The sequence below is a fragment of the Corapipo altera genome, unplaced genomic scaffold (genome assembly GCF_003945725.1).
Source record: "Corapipo altera isolate COAL_440 unplaced genomic scaffold, ASM394572v1 0, whole genome shotgun sequence".
Lineage (NCBI taxonomy): Eukaryota > Metazoa > Chordata > Aves > Passeriformes > Pipridae > Corapipo > Corapipo altera.
Genome location: NW_020884872.1, coordinates 89442097 through 89468059, shown reverse-complemented (window position 1 = coordinate 89468059; position 25963 = coordinate 89442097). Strand labels below are relative to the sequence as shown.

The 25963-nt window shown below is 38.9% G+C and overlaps 1 protein-coding gene across 3 annotated transcripts in view; it reads right to left on the bottom strand.

Annotated features, from left to right (window-relative positions):
- TSPAN9 (tetraspanin 9) overlaps positions 1-25963 on the bottom strand; it is a 170518-nt gene that overhangs the window by 6686 nt on the left and 137869 nt on the right. For all 3 annotated transcript variants that reach the window (XM_027634054.1, XM_027634063.1, XM_027634047.1), the window contains 2 exons: positions 2567-2758; positions 858-932 (listed from right to left, as the gene is read on the bottom strand). In XM_027634054.1, the coding sequence (XP_027489855.1) occupies positions 858-932; positions 2567-2758 (267 nt within the window). The remainder of the gene's footprint in view (positions 1-857; positions 933-2566; positions 2759-25963) is intronic.

Below are 25963 nucleotides of genomic sequence, written 5' to 3'. Positions count from 1 at the left end.
ATGCACCTTGCCTCTGACACTAGTGAGCTGGCAGCAGAGAAAGGATTATGGTCCTGGCATGAAGGTCAACTATATTATAAGATCTCTTTCATCCCTCTTTGACATCCCAGTCAAAATCAGAAGTTCACCTCAGCTCCCTGAAGTAGCAGGCATTAAAATGACAACCTGAGAAGAGATAAAGATCTGGTGGAGCTGTTTTAAAATAAGTCTGGACATGCTCATACTGCAAGGTTCTGCCCTGTGTTTAGCAGAGTTCTCCAGTTCCTCAGGCACTTTTCCAGTTTTACATATCCAAGGGGCCAGCCAGTTGTGCCTACTTCACTTGGTCTCTATGAGACAGCAGATTCCTACAGATGAGCTTTACGAGAAGCTGCCTCCTAATCCATTTTGCACCCTTGCCAAACTCTCTGGGACTGCCCAGTCAAGTGACAACTGGTGGCATCTGGAATAACCTATGAATATCCCATGCCTCTCTCCTCCAATCCTGTTCCAAGGGTTGGCCCTAAGAAGCTAACTAGGTTTTAAGTAGGACCTCCCACAACTCAGGTCCACAAGATGATCAGCTCCTTGCAGACATCAAACAGCTGTGTTGAAGGCTATCTAAGATTTTAAAAGAAAATTAAAAGGGAGGCCTTGGACCACAGTTTTATGTCAGGGATTTCTCTTCTGCTTGCTCTCCTCATCTCCTCCTCCCCCATTTTCAGAAGCAGCGTACAGAAAACAGCCAAGATTTCAAGGTGAAACCTTCACCAAAGTGAAGATCAAGGAGAATCCACATACTTTTATCAAACAAAAACAAACTGAAACTGGTTTACATGCTAGTACAGATAATTAATCTATGTGGCATATTTGCTTACCTTGTCCATATAAACAAAGAACAAAATGAGTAATATCAGCTCTGCCAGGAGAATTATCAGCAAAACGATGAAAAACTAGAACAAAGCAAAAACAGACAGTGTATACAGACTTGCCAAACAGAGAGCAAACCTGGGCCTTCTAGGAACTATGAAAACTATGGGCCTTGTCCTCTAAACCTTTCCTGCACTGCGAAAACCATGTAAGTTTGCTTTCAAACTATTCAGGCATATTGATACTATATTGCCACTAAAATTTCTGAGGGTCTTGCCATCACTCTCAAAATCTTAGGTTTTGGCCTACTACCAGTTTGCAGGTTTCAGCCATGCTTTTGTCTTGCTCCTTTTGACTGCTGTCACAGCACACAGCCCTCTTTCCTTCATACAGACTACAGGACAGATGATAAACCCCTTACCTTAAAGATCAATGTCATGTGCCTCAGCAGTGATTCCCTGGCAGGTGGGCTTTAACCACATCTGACTGTGGAGTCGTCATTATATTATTACTCAGGCCTTCCATTCCCAGCTCTCTGTATCTGAAATGTCTCTCTGCAGGGGCATCCCAAGTGTGACTTCTAGTAGTTTCTCACTACTTTTCATGCCCACTATGCTTTTTTTTACCCATGCCTTTATGCCCTAGCAGACTGCCAGATAGGCATGGCACCAGCTGTCCAAAGACGGGGAGAAGCAGTATGTAGCACAGTTAGAAACTCGTAATAGTCATGGTAGTATAAACAGACTTTTGCAGAACCTTGTAAGAATATAGATACTCTTAAAAAAAAAAAAAAAGCTGGTGTTTGGTGTTGCAGTTTGTGGATGAATGACATGGACCTCATTACTATTCTCTCTTTGCACTCCTAGCTGTACAACGTACAATCCAAGAAATCAGAAGCAAAAACCAGGAGCACATTTTCCCTCCAGTTTAACTCTCTGAGGTGGTTTAAGGAATGCTGCCCAGCTGTTCCCCAACATCCTATAAGGGAGACTTTTGCACAAGGAAAACTTGCTCCTGAACGTCACAGCATCTGTATTCATAAGGTGTGACTGAATGGGAAGCTATCTGCTTGAAAGCCCTCCTCTCACCTTCTGCCACATTACCTCTCTTCTTGGGGTGGGGAGAAGCATGATGAGCCCTCCTGGATTTATGCAAGAGGAGTGGTCCACACTGTGTGTTCTGAGAGGGGATCCAAACCTCTGTGCTTCAGTGCTGAACAACAACTGGCAAGGATCAGACTTTTTCTTTTTTTTTTTTTTTTTAATTGATAAGGCCTGGCAGAGACCTGGACTTCTTAACTTTTGATCAAATGGTTTCCACCGCCCTCTGCCCTTAGGTAAGGGCAATGTAGAAAATAGCAATGAGAGGCTTTGAGCCTCTCTGTGTTTATGATTTTTTCAGTCCATCTTTCCAACAGGCATTTCTAAGGGGCTATCCAGGTTGATCCTACAGTTCATGTTTAACTAGAGGTAGCTGATAGTAATTTTCTGTGCTATCTAATACATTAGGGCACATAGTGACAAGGATACATTTGCTAATACACCATTGATATCACTGTGATCAAAGCTGTGGGAAGTCATACTGCAAGCATACAGAGGACTGAAAGCCAAGGGCAATATTACAGTGACTCACAAGGCTATTTTGCACTGATCATTCAAATAAAATAATAACAAAGCAACAATCACTTCCTTAGTGAAAAGGAGCATTGATGTCTTACGCTCAACAGGAGGCACTTGTTTTCCTTGATAGCACCTAGGCAGCCCAGAAAGCCGGTCACCATGATCACTGTGCCAATGGCAATGACTAGGTTGGCAGCTGAAAGTGATGGAAAGCTAGGAGAAAATGTGGCGAAGTTTCCTTGCGACACCGACAGCCAGATGCCCACACCCAGCAGACCACAGCCACATAACTGCAAAGAGAGAAACAAAAGAAAGGTACAAGCATTAAAAAAAATTGTCACTGTCTCCTTTTTCAGCAACTCTGAAAAGAAAGAATTTCACAGGTAAATTCTCAGATAAGTGTTCTGCAGTAATGCTTTCACTGGCTTGGTGCAGAAACAAAATGAAATTAAATGTTCTTATTTAGACTTGGTCATGTCACCTATACTTATAATTCTATTTAAAAGCCACTGGATGGCAGAATTCTCTTTTTAAAGACTTAGCACATGAAACTAGAGCTATTCATTGATCTCCCAACAGCAAAACCCATGCAATTTTAATCAATAGCATCATTTCAATAAATATTTGTCATAAAATGCCCAGTCCAGGTAGCCATATTGGGTTTTAGTATGAGTTTTCATAGCTTTAGTGTTGTTTGCCTGTGTTCAACGTCACAAAAATCAGATTTCTACGTTCATTTTCTACAGGAAGTTCAACTTCTGCTACTCTCCATCAGTGAAAGAACCTGAAGGAAATGCATAGCTGCTAAAAACCATAAAATTAACTTCACTTTTTTCTCACTTTTAACAGTATGATGTCTGGTTAAGGAAATAAGGTTTCCCATCTTAAGTCATGAGGCAGGTCTTCAGAACAAGGGCCAAGTATTGCATTACGGGGGACCTTAAGCTGGCCATCTTTTAGTACTAGCTCAAAGTGGCTGTTATACAACTTCCCATCTGACCTGTGATCACTGTGCAGTGAAATCTGATGTAGGAGTTAGTTGTACTTTCATTAAATCTGTGAACTACTCAACGGTACTATTAGTTTCCCACCAATTCTAGCCTTTGTCAAGGTCAGAGGTGAAATTCACATCATCTTCAAGTGACAAGGGGATCAAAGTGCAACCCACCACCCCCAACTCAGATGCAAGATGCTCACAGGCATTCCCAAGGAAGGCAGAGTAAAGCATCTCTCAATGTACCAAGCACAAAAATATAGTGTTATGTAGGCAGAAAAAGAGAATGAGAGATGGAGAGTAAATCTATTGTGTTGGTGGTAATTTCCACATCCCTTTGCACTTAAGCTTTAGTTTAGCAATCTGGAGGAAAACCACACAAGTGTCTAAAGCTCACAAGAACATGCACTGAATAACAGAGGAAATTTTCAGCATTCTTATAAGGAGACTGGGAAGCACCTCTGCTTCCGAAACTCAACACACAGTAATTCTTCAGAGTGAGTTGGGGAGCTTTGCATCACTGGGTGAGGATAAATGTCACCACATCTGTTTCCTATAACAGACCTGCATGCAGCTGCAATATGAGTGTGTGTTGCAGAAAAAAGTCAAACACCTACTATCCCTGTGCAAAGACTGGTACCAAACATACACACACACACACACATGTGGCAGGGGAGGGCTACAGGACTGTCATCTCTTCCTTCAAATCTGTCCTCTCCAATTAATAGTTTTGAATTGATTTCACATTACCTTCCATGGTATGTCAGCAAGGTCAATGTGAACTTAAGAGTAGTAAAAAGCTGGGGGGGGGAGATACTAAATAGAAGCCTCCTGATTGTATTCTGCTGCAGGACCCAATAGATATCGCTACAGGTTTAAACTATCTGCAGTTTGTGGAACCAGCCACCCTCTTGCTCCTGCTTTAAATTTCATCTACTCTGTCCTTGAACTGTTGCAGTTTTGGTGCCTCAAGCCCACTCAGGAATCTACTCTATGGCTCAGCTGTTTTCACCGTTAGATGAGAACTGCAGGCAGTTGCTTAGGCTGAGACCTTAAAGGTTCAGGAGGTCAGAAGCAACTCTCACCACACAACATTCATTTAAGATATTAAATGGCACTTCTAAGCTTCCAGGGCTGCCACTGCCATTAGCTGATGGCACTTCAATCAATGACTTCATAATACCCCATGGATGAGACTTGAAAGGTTTCCAAAGAAGTTTCTACCAAAGTCTGAAATTGTTCAGTGTAACTTTCCTTCAGAACCTGAATTCAGACTTTAAAGGTCATTCACAAATGTATTCCTTGGACTTTCAGACTCTGTTAGGCTCAGAAATCACAGTCCTAGCTCAAGTGTTTTGAAAGAGTGCAGTGAATTCTGGAATCATCAGGCCAAAAGCAATAGATCATTGCAGATAAACAAGGTGGTGGTAAGAGCAAGATCAGGGCAAAAGGCTTACAGAGGAAGGGCAAGTAAAGGACAAATGTGATCAATAGAAAGATCAGCCCATGAAGAATCACACCTCGGGATCTAATGCCAATTATGAGATAGTAGCAACAGAGATCGAAGAAAGAAGCCCCTACCAGCATCTCTTTACATTTGAAAAAATTCTGCAGCACAGTCTCAACTGAGATTGAGTCTAGAAGAGAAAGGTAGCTAGGAAATTACAAGGCTCACATTTATGTTTAATTAGACAAAGTCAGAAGCAGCTAATTGCTCAGATGAGGGGAGAGCTACCTTCAAGTGTAGGAAATCAGAAAACTGATGGGCCCACTGGTGCTCCATGGGATGGACATGAACACTAAAAAGAAGGACCAAGAGCAGAAGAATCAAAGCTGCAGGGCAGACAGATGGCTTCTGTGCCTTTGATGGGGTCTCAGTTCAGGAGACCTTCTATATACGCTTCCATACAGGGCAGATCATACCTTCACTTCCTTGTGGTAGCCACATCAGTATTTTGGTAAACTCAGGAGCAAAACACTTTGCTTTTGGGCAGAAGACCAGTCACCTGCACCTTCACCTTTCCACAATGCCTTATTAAGAAGTCTTCAATACTTGATGTGAAATGTTTGCAACAAAGGTCTGGTGCTGTCCCTAGGCAGACCACTGTGGGGATGCAACTTGAATGCCAGACATATGAACATGCTGGGAGGACAGTCTTTTACAATGCAAAATGAATTGGTACAACAGCTAAGGCTGCAGACATATCGACATTTGTTATTTTTTCCCGCAATTCTAATGTCCCACGGAAGACAACTTTCCTTTCCAGCTTCTGTAGTGATTGGGTAGCATGCCAAAGCACACAATGTGATTACAGTATCATCCAGAGCTTTGTGAAAACACTTATTTAGTGCAGTACTACAACTACACCACAGTATCTGCGCTGATCATGTTCTCACCACACCTGGTTTCTAAGCTAAATTCTCCTTTTCACAGACCTTTTACCTCCCAAAGTAAGATTTCTCCACCCTTAAGTTACGCTGAAAGTTCAGATTACATAAAAAATCAGGTGATGGAGGGGCTATTAAAGATAAAGGCTGATATATGCAAGCAGGATTATCTACAAAGACTTGCAAGAGATTTAATAAAAGACATGGAATCCTAAAAACTTCCACAAGGGGGCATCCCATACCAAATAGCTCTAAAAGTTTAAGACAAATTTAGTATTTCTCCTCTCCACAGCTCCTTGATTTTTGTGCTTTCTTCTCTGTTTTTCTCTCTGTCTTTCTACAGAGTAGCAGTACTGTTGATGCTAAAATTTATGCTTTAAACCTCAGGTCCCATGACAAATGCTTTTTTCACTCTTACTTTTTAAAAAAAACCCAAATAATTCCACTGACATGGGACTTAATTGCATACACCATACCAACTAAAGCTAGCTAGCATTCTAGCAATAAACTACCTTTCCCTGACAGTTTATTCTATACCATTCTCATTTTTTATACTACATGAACACTATAAAAAATGTTCTGACAGGTTTTTATTCTCACAGGATCCACCTCTTTCTATTTTGAACAACTGAATCCTGGAGAGTGAAAGGAGAAAAAATATATCAAGTCATCTTATTAATTCCTTTTTCACCATATAATGAAATAATATATGCTGCTTGGTATTTAATTGTGTGAGAGTGATGGCACTGACATTCTTTCCCTAGAGAAATGGTTCAACAGCATAATAAATTTCACTAGATTTTTCTTCTCAAAAAATGTTGGCTTGTTTCCCTCTCATGATTAGAAATCATCATCCTCCAGGCAACCCTCAAATCTTTCCTTCCCCTGGTGTTTATGTCACCCACAGAACACTATCATAAAGTCAGTCACTTTTACTTACCGAGTAATTTAGCCAAGCTATAGTACATATATTTTGAACTTAAAAGCAAATAAAAGGAACACCAACTTTCCTCACAGGTTCTCCCATACTTTGCTATTTCACTGATCAAAATCTGAATTCTTTTCAATACCTCAACATCTATCTGTCATCATCACTGTGCCCAGAAAAATTACAACATTCTAGGAAACAATAAGAATCTCAAATGCTTCAAGAGATTCAAGAGATAAACCCAGAGAGAGAGAAACCCTAAAACAAGTCTTGCCCTGACAAATGCTATCATCAGAGTGGGAAACGGGCTCTTTTATTTTATTCTACATTTTTGAGCATTGCATGAACTAATACAGTACAAACTTTCACAATACAGCACCATATCCAGGTTTAGTTGCATTATCCAAAAGAAGATATAGGAAGAATTTATAAGACCTAGGAAAGGGCAACACAGATGGTCAGAGGTATGCCAACACTGACATATTGTACAGAAGGAGATTGTGCACAGGATTATCTAGCCTGGGAAGTATTACTAGACAGGATGTGAATGAAACATTCAGAACTCCAGAGGTCAGTATAAAAACCAAACAGCCTGTCTCTTCAGTCTTTTCCAATAATAGGAACAAGGGGACTACTAGCAAGCATTTTTAGTATATTTTGCTTCACATAACTGAGAAGTAAATTGATCAATTATGCCATAGGTGATTACAAGAATCAAGCATTGTGGTCACAATTGTCAGTAAGGGCTAGATGATTTTATGTATTGGTAATAGCATTTGTAGTTTCTTAGCATATACATAAATAATGACATTTCCTGCTTCTCAGAGTAAGATAGTGAATGTAGAATCCAGCAAAACTACCAATCAGCAAACAAGGTAGGGTAAAGAAGGGGTGGGAAATGTCATTCTGGTAAGGTTTATTAATAGAATTATATTGATAGACTTGCTCTTGAAGTCATTGAACAGCATCAGGAAAAGGGATGAGGCCACATTCTTGTTGACTTTTGCCATCATTCCATGCCATGCACAAAATGAGTGATGGAAAAGCTGCACAACCAAGTATGAGAGAGAAAGAACGGAGGGAAGATTTATTCTTGACATCAGACTTCCTAGTGCTGCTTAAACACCAGGAGAGCTCTTAATGCACTTGGAATAGAACAGAGACATTTAGAAACCAAACACTGAGAGACAACCACAAGGGACAAAAGAAGCAGCGTGTGTCTCTGTACTCCACTTCGAATAACATGCCCTGGGCTATCTGTGGCCCAGTTACAGATAACAGAAAGCTCCCCACCTTCTTCTGTGCTGTGTTAAAACAGGCAATCTTGCCTGAAGCAAAAATGATACAATGAAAAATACACGGAACAGCTTAAATATGGTCCCCATAAGTGGCAATAAGCACAGGAGGTTTGTTACTAGGAAATACTAACATCATGAGTGAAGAAACAAGTGTCAGTGCTGGGAATTGATTTCAGGACAACTGCAGTGACAGAAAGACACTCAGAATTAGGCTTTAACAGGCCTTTATTTAAACAAAAAGTTAACAGAAAGATGACCTGCACCAAAAGGACAAGAATGAAAAAACCACATGGACAAGCAGAATGCACCGCCAAAGCCTAGCACAGAAAGGTTTTTCAGTGTCAGGGTGGCTCTTAAAACCCTCCCTTCTGCTGGTGTCAGCAATGCTTTGGAAAAGCTGCCAGTAATATTTTCCTTCTGTTTGGTAAGTTCTACGAGATAAAGGTTACCTATCTTAGCTCTTCTTTTCAAGATAGAAAGATTTTCCACCTTTTCTCCAACTGACTCTCAGACCAGTCAATGTGCAGATGAGATAAGGAAGACAGTGGCCCTTATGAAGCAGTAAAGTCTTCTCATTTTGATCATGGGTTTTGGTTTGTTTGTTTTTTTAATATTTTCCCCTCTCCTTCATTTATGGTATCTTAATGACCTCACAGGTTTCCTAAGGAATCAAGAAGCAGCACATCTTGGAAAACAGTTTGAAAGGCTGTTCTTTCGCACCATGCAAGAATTTTTAAAGAAAACTTCCATGAGATATAAAGATGGATATAATTTTCTTTAGCAACTGAAAACCTGATGCAAAGACTCTTCAGATCAGAAGGAAGAGTTCACATCTTCTGTGCATTTTGGATCTGGTGCTTTCATTTGGAAGCAGCCTGGTATAGAGATTCAAACCAGTAAGAGATACCATTCAAAAAACCACCATCCTGTCTCAAAAGATAGCGATCTCTGGTCTTATTTCAATGCACATTAACTAACCTCAGTTTTGGAAGACATTAACTTTGTTGTCCAGACATATTGTCACCAGAATTAACGGGATTTTTCAAACTATCACAATGCATTAACTGCTCTGTTGAGACCAGAATATTAATCAAAGGGTGTGTGTGGGGGGGGTGACTTAAAGAGGAAAGAGGACTCAAAGCTCAGCAGAAGAGTCATTCCATCCATTTCCCATCAGGCAGAGGTGCTCACCTTTTGCTTTTGCAGTATCCTTCTCTGAGTTACAGATCAGAATAACCGTTCTGAGAGGAGCAGAGATGAGAACTACCTGGTTTCTACCACTTCAAAACACATTCCAAACCAGAGATACGCTTTCTGCAAATTAAGTTTTTGGATGCCAATCGCCATCTCTGGATTTGGGTGGTTAATCCATCTCTGGAAAGGGCTGGTGCTTAAAGGAGATTTTCAGGTAAGACCAGATAAATTTTCCCACACTGGCTAGATAATCCACAGGATTAATCAAAACTGGGGTTTAACAGCTGACAATCTCAGAGGTTTCTTGCAAAGCAAGATCATCTTCTACGGATGATCCAAAATATAGCAAGAACATCAAAATCTGAGAAGTTCTTCAGCCACAAACTAGGAAATGAGAATGGAGTATGGAATTAGGTGAGTATACTTAGTGCTACTGCCATAACAATACAGCAAATTTAAATTCTTCTACAAGATTCCTATGAACTGGACATTGATGGAAGACAAGGGAATCATTTTGATTTCTTCTTTGAGTCTAGTGCTGTAACACCTGTAATGACAGCCTGGGAGTAATAGAAGCTACAGAACTGGAATCTGTGCAAATGCTGAATGTCCTTAATTCATCTGCCAGAGAAAGCAGTCATCCTCTTCTTAGAGTCATTCCCCCAGGAGTACTCCTGGGATGGTCCTGAAAAACTGAAATGAGGTTATCAGAGACTGTGATCTTTTGTGGGACTAGCAGAGGGAGAGCTACCCTGAGGAGCATTAAATTCGGACGCTTTTATCAATCTGTGGGTTTGGAATGTGTAAATTTGCAGGCAGAAGCCTTAAGCTTTGGCTGGGATGCTCTTCCCTGGTCACACTGGAGTCTTCAATAAAGGACATGTTTTGTAAAAGGAAGTTGTAATATTTGGGTTTGCTTGGTTTGTCAAGAACAGCTTAACCTCTTTATTTACTTGAAGGGCAACTTGGATACTTCATGTTGCACATTAGGAGAAACTGTCACTGAGAAATTAGTAAAGCACTGGAAGTTACCAAGGAGGTGTCAAAATCTCCAGTCACAGAGGTTTGCAGTGCTTTGCTAGAAGCAGTCATGGTTGACCTGACCTAGCACTAGCAACAGTACCACTTGGTATGACTTGCAGAAATTCCTGTCAAGGAACATTTCTGTGATTTTATAATTTCCTCAGTTACTGTGTTCTTCCTCATTTGTGAAATATTCAACAACCATGTCATTTCTAATGAACACATAAAATCTATTACCTTTGGAAACCTTAGAGGGAGAGCTGTCTTGCCCTCACTGGAGAATCAGCACACTTGTCTCTCTCCAATGTCTGTACACCAGCACATACAACACAGTGAACAACAAGGAGGAACCATGCATCTGAGCACAGTTACAAGGCTATAACAGAGATAGTGGATAACTCACATAACTGGAGTGCTGTGATGGATAAAAATAGACTCTTTAGGCAGATCAGGCTGGGAAGACAAGGAGGGGACACTGCACCTTATGTGAGAGAGCAGTGGAAATGCACAGCACTCTGCCTTGGGATGGAATACAAGGAGTCAGTAAAGTTATGAGTCATATGTATGCCTACATAGGAAACATTACTTCGGTTTGGCCACTGTTTTGACAGGGCATTGCCCTTTTATGGCAGGGAGGTGCCATTTTGTTAATATCACCACTCTGTGATTGGCTGAAAACAGTTATAAAATGCATAAAACATTCTTTAATAAGAGCTAATGGAATAAATAATTCAAGGTTAAGTGGGAGCTGGGGCTGATGGAAACCACACAGCTGAAATAACATCAGCAAAGATGCCATCTTCGAAACAGCACTGCAGGCTAAAGCATGGCACTGTAACTTGTGTAAGGGCTATCATCTGTGCTTCTCCGTGTTGATGGAATTCTCACAGCTGATGTCACTGCAAGGCCACTCTCGGTTTACTTTTGTTATGTCATGGCAATTGGGAGTGGTTACTGAAAAGATTGAAAGAGAAAAATGTCACTCCTGTCTTAAAGAAGGAAGATCTAGGGAACCATATGCCAGTCAGTCTCACCTAAATTCTTGGGAAAATAATGGAGCAACCATTTCCAAATACATGAGGGACAAGAAGGTGATATGTAGTAGTCCCCATGGATTTACAAAGGAGAAATCATGCCTAAGGAACCCAATAACCTTCTACAATGAGGTAAGTAGCTCGGTGGATGAGGGGAGAGCTGCTGATGTGATTTAACTCAACTTCAGAAAGGTTGCGGAGCCTCCACTTGTGGAGATATTCAAAACCTGACTACACACTGTACAGGGTAACCTGTTCTAGCCAACTCTGCTTGAGCAAGGGGTGGCAGACTAGATGATCTGAACAGCTTATCCCCAGGAGATAAGCTCTCAGATATCAATTAATAACTATATTGCAGCTCTGTTCTCCACTATGCACACATACCCCCTTTTTTTTTTAGCCCAGTACCCAGTGCCTGCCTGAACAGGTAAGGAATAAGCCCCCTCCATTATTAAAGGCTGTGTCCAACACAAGCACAGCACTGATTTGCTAATGATTGTCATTAATTATGAGGGGGTAAACATCTTGTTCATGAAATTCAAGATGATAAATTGTCAGTATTTAAAACACAAGTGTAGAGAAAAGTAGCAATAGAAAGGAAACAAAGGATTAATTTAAAGGAAACATACACCTGCAGAATTATATTCCAAAACACAGACTTTCTGCAAGATGTTTTGGGAAAGGTTGATATAAAGAAGCAAAGTGTCAAAACTAATGAGACATTTCTTTGGACTGCAGTATTTCTTCTTCCAAAACTTTGGAGCTATTTTGAGTGGCATGCAGAAAGGCAGCAAAGCAAAAAACAACAAAACTGTCTCTGCCTGAAGCTGTGAAAGGTCAAATTTAGTTGTGCCAATGTCAGCACTACAATCTTTTTGTATATAAGACACAGTGCCCAAAGTGCAGTTGGCAAGAAAAAAGACTGAACATTTGAAGAGGATTCAGAGATGATTTATGAAGAAGGATTAGAATGTGCACTACAATCTAAGTGACAGTTAGAGGGCAGGAAGGAGAATGGAGGCAGAACTTGGAAACAGTATTAGAAAAAAAGAAAAAAAAATTAAAAATTATAGATCAAATAATGAGACTCCTGAGATCAGAAGGACTGGCAGGACCCCAGTTACTCATCTGCTGGATGGAAAAACATCAAAGACCACAGAGAGTTCAAAATGTCAAAGACAACATATATAAAATCCAGAGAATAACTAATATAGAAGAAGGAATTATGCAGTCACTCCACAGTGGAAACTTGATTGGAAGGATACTTAACATATAATTCATAAGGCTATGTAATTTGTGAAGGCTGTGTAATTCATAAAGCCCATAAAGGACTTGTGGTTCCTACAGAAACACTAACCTTATGCATACATTAGAATGTGCAGTTATGCTGTCCTTGATAACAGACTGACAATAATAGCTCATCTAAAATATAGTAACAAAGCATTATACATAATCTTCACATTAAACCTTTTTCTCATTAGTAAGCAAGGGGATAAGAGCTGAAAAATTCTCTAAGCAATTCATCATAATGAATGAGAATCCATCAGCCTAACAAAGCACTTCTGAGCATTAAGCCCTATTTCCTAAACACACATAACTGAAAAGATATCTTTCTGAAACGCAAAATTTGGGGATTAAACTCAGTCTCTGTTTAATTCCTGCAAATGACCCTATCTACAGACTTCAAACTGAAAACAGGCAGCAAATTACAATGTTGTCCTTTTAATGCAAAACTTTTTGAAGCTACATGTCAGGAGATGTAAATTTAGGGCTTTTCCCTATGTAATAACAGTAATTACAAAACGGAAATGTGCAATGATTTTAAAATGATTTTATTTTATTTTATTTTTCAATGTATTTCCATAAATAATTTCACTTGAGATGAAAATGCAATCTGAAAACCAGCTGAACAGAAAGATCTCCTGAATTCATTGCTCCATAGAAACATTTATATCTGAGTTTGATAGCAAAAGCAAGTGCATGTTGCTGTTTGATCCCATTAAACATGCAGAACAGAAAGAGAAGTGAATTTTGTTCTTCTAGTTCTTGGAAAATTTGGAGAATATTTTACTACAATCCCTGTGCAAGCATAACAAAGTACAAGATTTTTACATGTTAGCAACCATGATTTGGCTAGTAAAAATGTTTTTGTTTGCCTCACTATTAAAACCTCTTTCCAAAACCATTTGATTCACAGACTCAAAACCAGCACTCAAGGCTTTGAAAACTGGAAGGAGACCTTTCAGCTACTTTCATAGATGTCACCAGGAAGAGACATTTTTACCAAGACAGTTTCCAGAGTAATAAACAGCACATCTAAATCACAGTCCAAATTCCAGTATACAAGACAGGAAATCATATTTTATTCCATTGTTAGTAGAGAGAAAAACAAATGTAATCATTATCAGTTGAGTCCCCTCAGTGCTCTAATTTTTGGGCAACTACACTAAAGCCTTTTGAAAATAGAACTGTATGGCTGTTTAAAACTATATGGTAAATTCATATGTTATGTATTTGCACAAATGCAGAGGCATGCATCTGCAGTACTTTCTTCTGAGATGGAAGCCCCTACTACTTATGCATGGACACTTTATGCCCAACAAGGAACACAGTTAAATTCTGGTCAGTCTACCATCAAACAAACATTTACAATGTTTAGCATCCACTGGCATAACTTTATGAAATTTAGGCACCTCTGTTGGTCACATATTGTTAATCTGTCTCTTTTTTCCTGATCCAATTCTCCTGAAGCCACTTTATCCTCTTTGTTTATTTTAACCACAGCTGCTTAATTCTGCTCTATCTCTTAATACCAAATAAATGCAGCAGTAAGAAAAAAAAATAAAAAAAAATCAGATGTTCAAAGGACTTGTGGTTGGTCAACAGTCAGCAATCCTCACCCAAATTTGTCTAAAAGGACTGAGGACCTGTACAGCCCCAAAGAAGTTACCATGATCTAAGATACTCTCTTGAAGATGTACTACAGGCTACAACCAAGAACACTGCGTCTCAAACACTTAGTGCTCTCCATCTGCTCAAAAGGGGCTTAAACTACATTCTGCAAACTGACTTGTACCCTTCTCTTTCAGACGTTGGAGGCATTTCTGAGAAAAGGTGCGAGGAATCAATGTGAAGCATATACCTACAGAAGTTATTTGTAAACCCATCACTGTATAAGTGTGAAGTAAGCCTTGTACTTTCTGGACTATAAGCATTCTACTCTTGGTCAATTTGTTGTTAAAATAGCACAAAACTGTAGAGGATTCACTCCTCTCTTTAATTCATTACGTTTTCTGGCACCACTGATAACTAAGGAGTAAAACTGACTTTCAGTTTTACTTACTTTATGTCAGATAATAGCACGGCTTCCAGTTCCCAGTGACCTTGTGTTGCTTAAGCTTTCAGTAGAACAAGCACACCAATACTCAAATACAACAGCTAACAGGAACAAAGGCAGGAAAACAAGTTCTTTGTCCTCTGCACTGTCTGCTCTTCTTGGTATTGAAGTACAATTTTGTGAATAGCAATGATAATAAATAGCAATAATAAATAAACAGTGAGATAGCAATGATAATAATAGGAACAGCTTTGCTCAGCATTCATTAAGGAAAAAAAAAATAACTCTATTAGATCTACCAGAGAGAAACTGTATTAAAACTGACTAATTCAGTGCAGATTTAATATTTCTTTGGTAGTAGTTAAAGTTATTCTACCTCTTTCTATTAATATGTTCTATTTTGAAGCTACTACCTGGCAAATAACATCTCCCAGTGGATTGGGAACACCTCCTACTTATTGTTAAATACTCTGTCAAGAGGTCTTCATTTAAAAATATTTTATGCGTTCCATCACTGCCTGAATCATCTCTATCTCGTTACTTTTCAAGATGTAAAAAACCTCAAGCAAGTGAAACCTTTCACCTGCAGGTTGCTGGAAATACTGTAAGGCTGAACCTGATTCTCTTCAGAGAGACTAATAAGGATTGCTATTATAAAGGGGCCAGATCAGATAAATAAAAAGGGGTAGTAAAGCAGCCATGATCTACAGTCAGGATAGTTATAAGCAGCAGAGTAGGCAGATGATTCATTAGTTAACTGAATCTCACTTTTCCCTTCGATCCAGAGATCTGTCTTAAGGAAATGAAAAACAGGCAATCACACTGGCTCAGGAAGAAGTGTGAAAATTCACAAGAAAATTCAGCCAGTTACAGGTGGACAAATACCTTTGCTATCCCAAAGCAAACACAGGACAGCAGCATTAGACCATTTAACAAATACAGATGCACGTTGCAAACTGTCTTTGAGTCCTGCATTGCTTCCATGAAAAAACCTTTTAAAAGCTTTCACTGACTTGTCTGAAAGTCAGTGAAACTTACTTATTGTGGAAGCAAGAAAAAAAGGACGTGCTCCAATTTATATCTAGAATATTTTAACAATATTTTCATGCCAAACTCACTGTAAGAAGAAAGAACCTGCAGAGGAACAGATGCCAGAATGGTTTAGTTAAGGGAGTACTGAGGTCACGTCTGATCCTGCTCGGTGTTGATTAACTTCCATGGTCCAGCTACCATCAGGGTGAGAAAGACCTGGGGCTGTTTCATCACCATTATGGTATTTTTTTCATATACCATGACAAAACAATCTTGCTATCAGAAAAGTGAGGAAAAAAGTCACTGTTGCCAGACAGGAGCTGTGATGTCACCCTGGTATCTGAAGCGCTGGAAAATGAGACTGGGACAAAAGAATGTATGGCAACCAACTGTAAATATCAGCAATGATTAATAGCTCTGGCAATTACTGTATAAAACAAATGAGTATTCATGATATGTACATATTTAGTCTTCAGACAGGCACTGCTACTAAAAGACACAGCACAGTTTGTGATGCAGTGATTTCAAATGCATTAGGAGGTAAATCTAAAAGGAGCAGTCCTAGAAAAGGTGAGAGAAAGTGACTACAACAGGACAAACAAGGCCATATGAGAAGCAGAAGATAAGCTTATGTATCTCTTTTTTTCCACATGCCAGATTGAGAGGAAATTGGGTTAGTGAAGATAAATCCACAAGGATTCACAAGTAATAAAAGTTACAACTTCAAATATTAACATGAGGGCACTCTGCAAGCAGTACATCTAACAATGACACCTGATGTCCCTGATACCTAGAGAAAAGTGCAAGGAGTGTCGGGCTTACCTGTGGTTTAAATTGTCCTTTCCCTACTACATGTTCAATCTGCAAACACAACCAGTGGATGAAATATTTCAGGTGGCAGACCTTGTGTGTTTTCTGTGCCTCTACAATCTAACTGAACATGTTGTAAAGCAGAGAAAAGTACTTCCCACTGGAGTCCAGTTGCACTTTAGTCTTCCAAAACACAGATGCAATGGATATAAATGTACTGGAAAATTCTAGATTCTAACAGTAATTTACATTCTCAAAAATATCTAAGAAATACCTTAAATAAAAATAACTTACTGTACAATCTGTAAAGTAAAGTTACAGGTCTCAATTCCCACTGTAACACAAAAAATCATTTGGTTTCTGCAGGTTCTCCACAGACTTCCCATATGTTCTCATTTTTGGGGCTGGATTAGGTTCAGAAAACATACTAAGTGAGACTGCTGTTGCCTCACCCTTCCTTCCCTTTCACTGAGCCTCTCCATCCACCACACAAGCTCATTAAAGACAAAAGCTGCTGTTCTGACAGCATTACATTTGAACATGCTGACAAGACTACAGGGGTCACAGTTGGGAAGTACTGGGACTACAGAAGACAGTTCCATCCCACTGTCTGACAGATTTGTTTGTATTCACTTCTGCACAGATCAGAACAGTAACAGAGCTTTTACACCAGCCATACTGATAGGAGTAAGTGCATTTTATTTTGCAAGTCAAAATTCAGCCATCAACAGAATTGATGGTGATTGCTGGATGAGTGGCAGTAGCATAAAACAATTTCCCCTAACTTTTGTGTTGACAAGAGTTACAAATTGTACTGACTGATACTCACTAGAGTATGGGTTTGCACTCAAAATTATTTTGGTTTACTTTGTGCTTTTACCTAAAAACACTTTCATAGTTGACTGCAGTTTAAAATACCATTTCAGCAATCAATGAAGATAGCAAAAGACACACTTAATTACAAAATGTTTCAGAATAAGATAAAAAAAGCTGTTGGCCACAACATCACACAAGACATCTTTCAATCTCTTATCTCTGCTCTGCCACTTTCACATATGTGAAAGCCAAAATAAATGTACCAAATATCAGAAATGAAAGGTAAAATGCAAAACCCTGTCTCAGCATATTCTACTTCTTAAAAGGCTCAAGTACTGGTAACAACACATTGACACTAGCAGCAGCTTCACTGTTTGAGAAAATCATTATCTAACTGCATCACATGCACACAGAAAAAAAACGGATTCAAATTCTGTAAGGAACAAAAATCTCTGCCCACAAGCTACATCTGGGTATGATGCAGTGAGACTACTCTTTAGGGCTCAAGTATTCCATGCCAACACTGAATCAATATATTTCCTATGCGTGATTCGTTCCACATGCAAAAAAAATCCAGCAGTTCTTCAGAATGGTTTACTTATTTTAGCTTACAGGAGGGAAATATGTCCTCAACAACTCATACTCACTTGACTGGGGCCTAAAAAAAGCAAACAACTTTGCCACAGGAGACATAATGAAACCTGGATTCCCATAGATTTGTGACTCATGATTGGAATCTTGGCTTTCTGATTCCATGTGAACTAACCTCTGTTAATGCTTGCCCACTTAGAGGGCATGTAAAATAATTTGCTTGTGTGGATTCTCTGGCATCTAGTAAAGCTAGAATTCATTCTACGGGCTTGCTCTAAGGGAAGCAGGGTGTGTATCCCCTATCCAGTCACATCTTCAGTTTTATTTCTGTCCCTGCAGAATTCATTAAAATGTAAATTACGTTCTGCTGAAAAAACGTAAGACTGTTAATGGAATTTCATCCATTGCATTATGCAGATATCCAAAATAGACAGCCACTTAGAGCTAGTCATGATATACAGTGAAAGTTAGCCTCAAAGGTCATTTCAAAAAGTAAATGCACTAGGTTTGATTTTTTCTTATGCCAGGTGCTATTTATTTGGGGTTTGCAAACATGCTTGACTAAAAAACTTAACAGATGGTATTAATTAAATCCCTCAAGTATGGCCTAAAAATACCTCCATTTCCCTACCTCTAATTCTTTACTCACAAGTTAACTGCCCCTGAGCACTTTTTTCCTCTAATTTCTGCAAGTCACCGGTAAGTAATTTATCAAGAAACAAAACATCTTAGGTACAGAGTAGGCTTCTCTTTTAGTAAGTCCAGACCATACTCTCCAGTAATCTCTTTGACTTGCCTGTTACTAAGACCAAGCTACCTGATACACTTATTCTGGTGTCAGAAATAGTTAATGGTAAACCACTGAGAAGAAAACCAACAAAACATAGTCATAGACAATGACTTATGAACCCCTATTTTAAATAAATTTATTCCAAATAAAGGATTTATCACTCTTCTTGGTATCTCATCTAACTTTGTTATGAAAAAAATTAACTTATAAGAACCTAATACGAGACTAACTGTAGCTATTCTTTACATCTACAAGCACAACTGCAATGTTACATTACTTCAATTTTTGCCAAAGTCAGCTGCCCAAGTTGTCAAGCTACAAATATATTCTGTAGCTATGGCATTGACTAGACTCACAACTGCTAATGATAAATGTGTCTTCACATTTTCATACTCTAATAATGAAACTCAAATGGAACTACTTGGTTACAAAAATTATATCCATGATGAAGAGAAATATATATTTTCAGATTATTTCTCAGCAAAAAGCTTCATTACCCTGAAGATTAACATCTAAATTTAGGGCAGTATTGCCTCTAAGTGGGAGCTGACTCAAGGACCAAACCCTAAGATATAAACAAACCTCTTGAAGAAGACTCATACCACTGCATGGAAAGATTCAGCAACTTACACAGGAGACCTCAATTCAAGTCCCTGCTGTTGGCAAAACAGTTAGAATTTCTCCATCTTATAATTTTATGTATTTCCTAAGGTGCTTCAGTTAAAATCTCATCATCTTGGGCTGCCTATATAAATATGCGTGCCTTCAGAAAAAGACTCACACCACATGGAGGTAGCTATGCACAAAGTAGGTGATAGCATCCTATACAGCCCACAAGCAGAGACAGAGACCATTCACATAGACAAGTATTGTTGCCTTAAAATAAAATTGTGACATAAAATTGCAAAGCTGTATTGCAAAACGTAATATCAGTGTGTAACTAGAATTTGAACATGTCCCACTTCAGAAAGCATGCTGATTTGGAGTGCTGAAAGTATCTGTATTCCACCTCTACAGTTAAGACAACTCATGCAGATAGAAATAAAAAAAATATAGTTCAGTTAAATGGGATGAGACCCTGTGTGAAACAGACTAATATGAATTGCATTTGGAATCTTACATCCATCTTTAAATTTTTCCCATTGTTCTGGATACTACATATAAATTACCCATTAATGGAGAAAAAGGCATTATTGTACGTAAGTACTGCGACTTAAGTGAGTCAAAAGCCTTCTATTATTTCTGAAATACGAGATTCCCCATTTGGAAGATTAGAAAATAACACTTCTCTACCCTACAAGGTATCTTATTTCTCTAATTAAAACACCCTTATGAGGAAAAGCAAACAATTAAAGCACCAGAATAAATCAGGGGAAAGCTTAGAAGCAAAAACAGAATGCACAGACTATGAAATACAAATAACATTTCCATCTTATTACCACCCAAACTGCACTTTCATGTGATTTTTTTTTTCCTACTTGTATGGCACTTTTGTAGTGTCTACAAACTTCGAGCATAGAATCCCTCAAGAGCTAAGCCATACCTATTTTTAGTTATGCTACTTGCACAACTATTCATGAACCTTACACTGGGAACCATCTCAAAGGACCACTTCTCACTAAGAACAATTTCTGAGCAGTCCCTGGATTTTCTTGATGCTTCTCTTCGTGGTGCCATTTTGTGTTTTATTTTGGCCCATTGTTTCCGTGTCTAAACTAGTGTTCAACACTAGCTATCAAAACTCATTCTAGCAAGCTGGTTCCTTGTTACTAATGATGGTTTTGCTGGCTTTATACAAGGAGAGATATATGCAAGCCATGTGGATGGCTGAGGCCTGTGAAGCCATGAAAAGTCTAAGTCATCTAAAATAAAGTAAAATGTAACTACAGGCTCCTAAATCCAAATTTGGATATCTTTCTGAGTTTAAAACACAAAGAAAATAACACTCTCCATCAAAATTAAGTTTTTCATTTTTTCCTGAGAAAAAGCCAAACCATTTCAGGCTAAATCTATTCTAAGCCTGGACTCACCACCACCGTTTTTCCTCTGATATGTATTTTTGCCCAGAGTGATGTCTTTCCCTTATGAAGCCAGTGGGAATGCATGGCTATACACAGTCTCCAAAAACAGCCAGTCTTTTACAAAAAATAGCTGAGTTTACTGCTGTGAAGGATGTATGCTTACTTGTCTTTCCTGGCTGCCACAGGATACCTCAGTGTGCATGTAACAGGACTAGTGGATTCTCTGGAAGGTGACAATTCGTAACACCCACTATGTGGAAATGTGTTTGTTTATACAGCTTTACATGACAACAGATGATGGAGCTGTCAACATCAGTTTGAATTCTTGATGTCTTACAGTAGATAACCTTCTATGCTTTCGGTGATTAACTTGCATAGCACGAATTCAGCTGTCCAGAAATGGCAACTTCCAAAGTCAGAGGTCTGTTATCTTCAACTTCTCACAATTTTTAATCTGGTCTTCCTTTCAGGCCTGGTATACCTGGAATGTCCTTTCCCACATGGGTATGCTAAGTCATCAGCCTTTATGCATTAAAGCCCATCTGAAGGGACCTTGGGTTGTACTGAGGCTGCTCATTTACTATATTTAGACCTGAGAATTATCTATGATTATGCACAGACAACATACTCAAAATGGCACAAAGATGAATCACAGAATCACAGACCAGTTGAGGGTGGAAGGGACCTCTGAAGGTCATCTGGACCAACCCCACTGCTCAAACAGGAACACCTAGAATCAGTTTCCCAGGACCATGTCCAGGTGGCTATCGAATATCTTCAATAACAGAGAATCCACAGCCTCTTTGGGCGACTTGCTCCAGTGCTTGGCCACCCTCACAGTAAAATAAGTGTTTCCTGATGTTCAGGTTTTGCCCATTACCTCCTGTGCTGTCACAGTCACCACTGAAAAAACCTTGGCTTGGTTTTCTTTACACTCCCTGTCAAGTATTTACATACATTAGTTAGATTCTTGAGCCTCTCCTTTCCAGGCTAAACAGTCCTAGCTCAATCAACCTTTCCTCATATGAGAGGTGCTTCATCATATTAATGGAAAAAGTCAAACAAAGGGCCACTATGTCCATGTCTCTCTGGTACTGGGAAGCCCAGAACTCCAGGTGTGGCCTGACCAGTGCTGAATGAAGGAGAAGAGTCACCTGCCCTTGACCTGCTTGCAACACTTCTAATGCAGCCCAGGATACTCTTAGACTTCTTTGCAGCAGGGACACATCGCTGGCTCCTGCTCAATGTGGTATTCACCATAATTCCCAGGTCCTTTTCCACCAAGCTTCTTTCCAGCCAGCTGACCCCAGCATGTACTGGTGAGTGGTGTTGCTCCTTCCCAGTTTGCATTTTCCCTTGTTGAATTTCATGTGTTTCCTATCAGCCCATGAAAACCATCTCCACATCATGATTATATTTTGGTTGAAGCAGAAGGAACTCACCTAAAACTATACTGGGCCTCTCTGTAGCCAAAACCCATGAGATGTTATATCTTGAGCTAAGCAGTAAGAGCCACCAAATGAGCCCTAAGCAACATGTTCTTCCTGCAAGGGCACAGAGAGATAGGTCTGTCACACAATTACTCTCATAACTTATGCAGCCCATGAGGGGTTCAGAATCTGACAAGCATAAGAAGGTAAAAGACAGAAGGAAGAGTTTCCAGGAGCAACATGTGAAAGTGTAAGCAACACATAAAATCTCCAAATCTGTAAGAACTCCAGCACTTAAACACACTGAGAAAAGCAGATGTGCCGAAGGGATGTGTCGGTCAACACATATGCTGGGATTGGTTACCTTCTTATAGAGTCAGGATATCCTGTTATCATATATGAATCTTGAGTTTCCTTTACCGGGTCTCTAAAATTCATAGTAAAGCTCCAGTTGCTGACTGTAAATCTGTGAAGTGTAACCTGCCTACATTGTACTTCTTGTAATGATAAAATCATTCTGGGGTAATTTCCTGACATATCTCAATACTGACCTGCCTCACACAAGATATCTGACTGGCATATATAGGTAATCCTAAACTGCAAGCTGTGCTATAGATTTTAATACAAACATGGATTATAGGAACACATTGACTAAAATAATCTCTCAGCAGAGAGGTAGACATGGGATTTTGATCTTTCCAGTCTCTATCCAGAAAGCTTTCAAAAAATACTTCCCATTCCATAAGTTCAAATGGCTTTTGCTTCAGCAGGAATATCCAAAAACACAGTGCTTGCTCCCTTACCTTCCTATATGCTTCCATCTCTTTTACCACATACATCAAAGAGAAGTTAAAATGGTCTTCAGTTACTGTTGACATAGTGAAATCCATCCAGCAAGACCTTAAAGTCAGGAAAGACCAACCTAATTCCCAATATGACTTCATATGTGCTGACATATTTCTCCAAGTATCCTCTGACCTCAGACACATTACAAGAATCCAGAAACCCATGCAGTGATTTCTTTCCATTGTTCCCAGTGCATCTCTTACTGAGGCTTGAGCCCTGTACCTTGTACTCATGAACTCCTAGCTCATACTTTTCTGTATATAATTAATGCATCTTTTTGCATCTTTTTGTCAGGACAGAAGAGAATCTATGTCTGTACATTTAATCATCTTTTGTTGTTGTTTTTAGTACATCAGGAAGCAGTGAATGATATGTTTTTATTTAACTTTTTTTTTAATAGTAACTCAATTTCAGTAGAAATTGGCATTCAACCAAAAGCCACAATATAACATTTTGAAACTACACACTATTAGTTACATAGTACTATATCTAGTGTGCTGTATGGATAAGAAACAGGGATGGCTTCTTATCAAGAATCCATCATAGTTTTAATTTTAAATGTATTTAACAGTGGCAGTATTAACCTTAGTTAAAGACTTGAACACTTCTGATGACCAAACTCATTAAAAGCATAGAAATTGTAGCCCTTTTATGCTAATATCTAATTCTCTCTCTGTGCTCAAAAATAGAAAGCGAGTTTGTCTGCTTTTTTCAGCTGCCAGTTTTTCAGTACTAAATGAACTAGATGTTGAGAAGAACTAAATGAATAATCTGAAATAAAAGCTACTGCTGGTTTAGGCTTTCAAAAACTGTTTTAGTCTTTCAGTCAGCCTTGCTTCCAGCTGCTAAGACTTCTACCAGGTTTTTTTCTTTGCAAAAACTGACAGCAAGTATCCTTGAATGTTTTTATTAAACTTGCATTTTCAGAGATGATAGTCAGGAAATGTGTTGTGAAGATTTTGAATGGGTTTAGTTTTTCAAAAGGAGTTAAGTGGAGTTAAATTAAAAGTTATCTTTTTTTTTCTCCTCCAGCTCAGAATGCTAGTTAACAATTAGCAAAAAATGGAGAGCACTCTCTTTGCAAAGCATGAAGGAATTCCAGTAATTCTTTTATGTTGGACTTATTATTTCAAGTCCTCCTTTTCAAAAATAAAAATTATTCTCACTTTCCTCTTTATTTAAAAAAAAGCCCATCTCCAGTAGTAGTTGTGCTGGGAAGTCACAAAGATAACAGAGCAGATGCTATAAGGATTCACACTGCAGTAGCAATGGAACAATATCTCTTCATGCCATGGTCAAAATAGCAGCATGAAATGAATATCACATGCAAATTCACTCAGCTATAACAAACAAGGAAAAATATTTCCATAAAAAGCAGCAACCTGGGAATAGTAGTAAAGACATCAGTCTATGCTGGTCCTCTAGACATTTTGGTCTATTAGGCTCCTCTCCCACTGCCACAACAGCACTGTTTCAGTTTGCTCTTGTGTTTTTGTCCCAGACTTAACGGTTATGATTTTGCAGTACAACTTCACAAGTTTCTGTCTGTCCCTTAAAAATGTAGCCAAACCCAGTGCTCTGGAAATACCATAGTATTTCCACCAGTTAACATTCAGTTCATTCACCAATAAAGTCAAAGTTCTTCCTTCTTCCCCACAGCAAAAATATTCTTGCTATTTCCTTTTTTTCATTCTGTTTCTCAATCTACTCCAGATCCTGCACTAACCAGAGAGAGTTGCTCCCCACATGCAAATTAGCGAGAGCATAAAACACTGATTTCACATGCAAAAACATGAATCATTTTGATTGTACAGCAAGCACCTGAAAAACCTAGTAGTAGGGACTACTTAGATGGAATTACATAAGGGACTACAAAGCTTGTAATTCATAGTGAGAACAAAAGTAATGAAACAAATCATTTTTGGCCTTCGAAGAATTTTGTATCCTTGTTTCACCTATAATTTTACTAGTTAAGGGATCTTGCTAACTTAAATGTCTGACATTAAAGGATTGGTTGTAGCCATACGGAGCGGTTTAAAAGCTGTGATTACAGGTACGGTCAGGAACAGAAGAGAAAGAAGAGTGAAAACTACAAGTTTTCACCACAAATGATTATGCCATTATTAACCAGGAGAACACTGTACTGGCTCACCATATGTGAGAACTAAAAAGGGACGTGTAGATGAAAGACCTTGTGGGTTTTTTCAAATAAAGAAAAATAATCAAAGTTGCATAAGTAAAATTTCAATAACTAGCACAGTGAATTAGCAGGACATAATTGAAAATGACACTCATTCCACAGCATTAGTTGAAGGTGTTGAATGAAAACTCCTATGGTTTATCAATATGAAGTGATAAATTTACTTCACAGTTTTTTGTGGAATGTTTCCTGGATGCACACATTATTTGATCTTGAGATGTACCACTCTTTTCCCTCTCTGAAAAAAAAGACCATCATAATCACTCTGGCATAAGTCCAGTACATTTTAGACACGAAATGATACCTCTGTGATGACCTCTAATACTTTTCTTCCCCTTTTCTATTTCTCTAAAAGTAGGTAGGGTAAGGCTTGCACCATCCTTAGCACTGAGAGAATGAGAGCAATTTCCCTTTACACAGTTTAAAATAGAAATAACAAACCTTGCCAGAATGATTTGAAAGCATTGGCAGATGGATGAAATATTTCTGAATCTGCATCGTGTAACATTTGGCAGCTAACATGACTACTGAACAGCTGACTTTTATGCAATGACATTATTAATTATATCTTCCTTGCCAAACAAGCACCGTAACTGAGCCTTTGCAGTAGTCTGTCATTAAGCAGCTCATGCATGTCTGCTAAACTGATCATACGGTAAGTGATGTAGCTGTCCTGTCCCAGGCCTACTAAAAACATCAGCCTGACCCAGCCAAACTACCATCTGATTGCAAGAGCTACTATATATGGGCCAAAGACAGTACA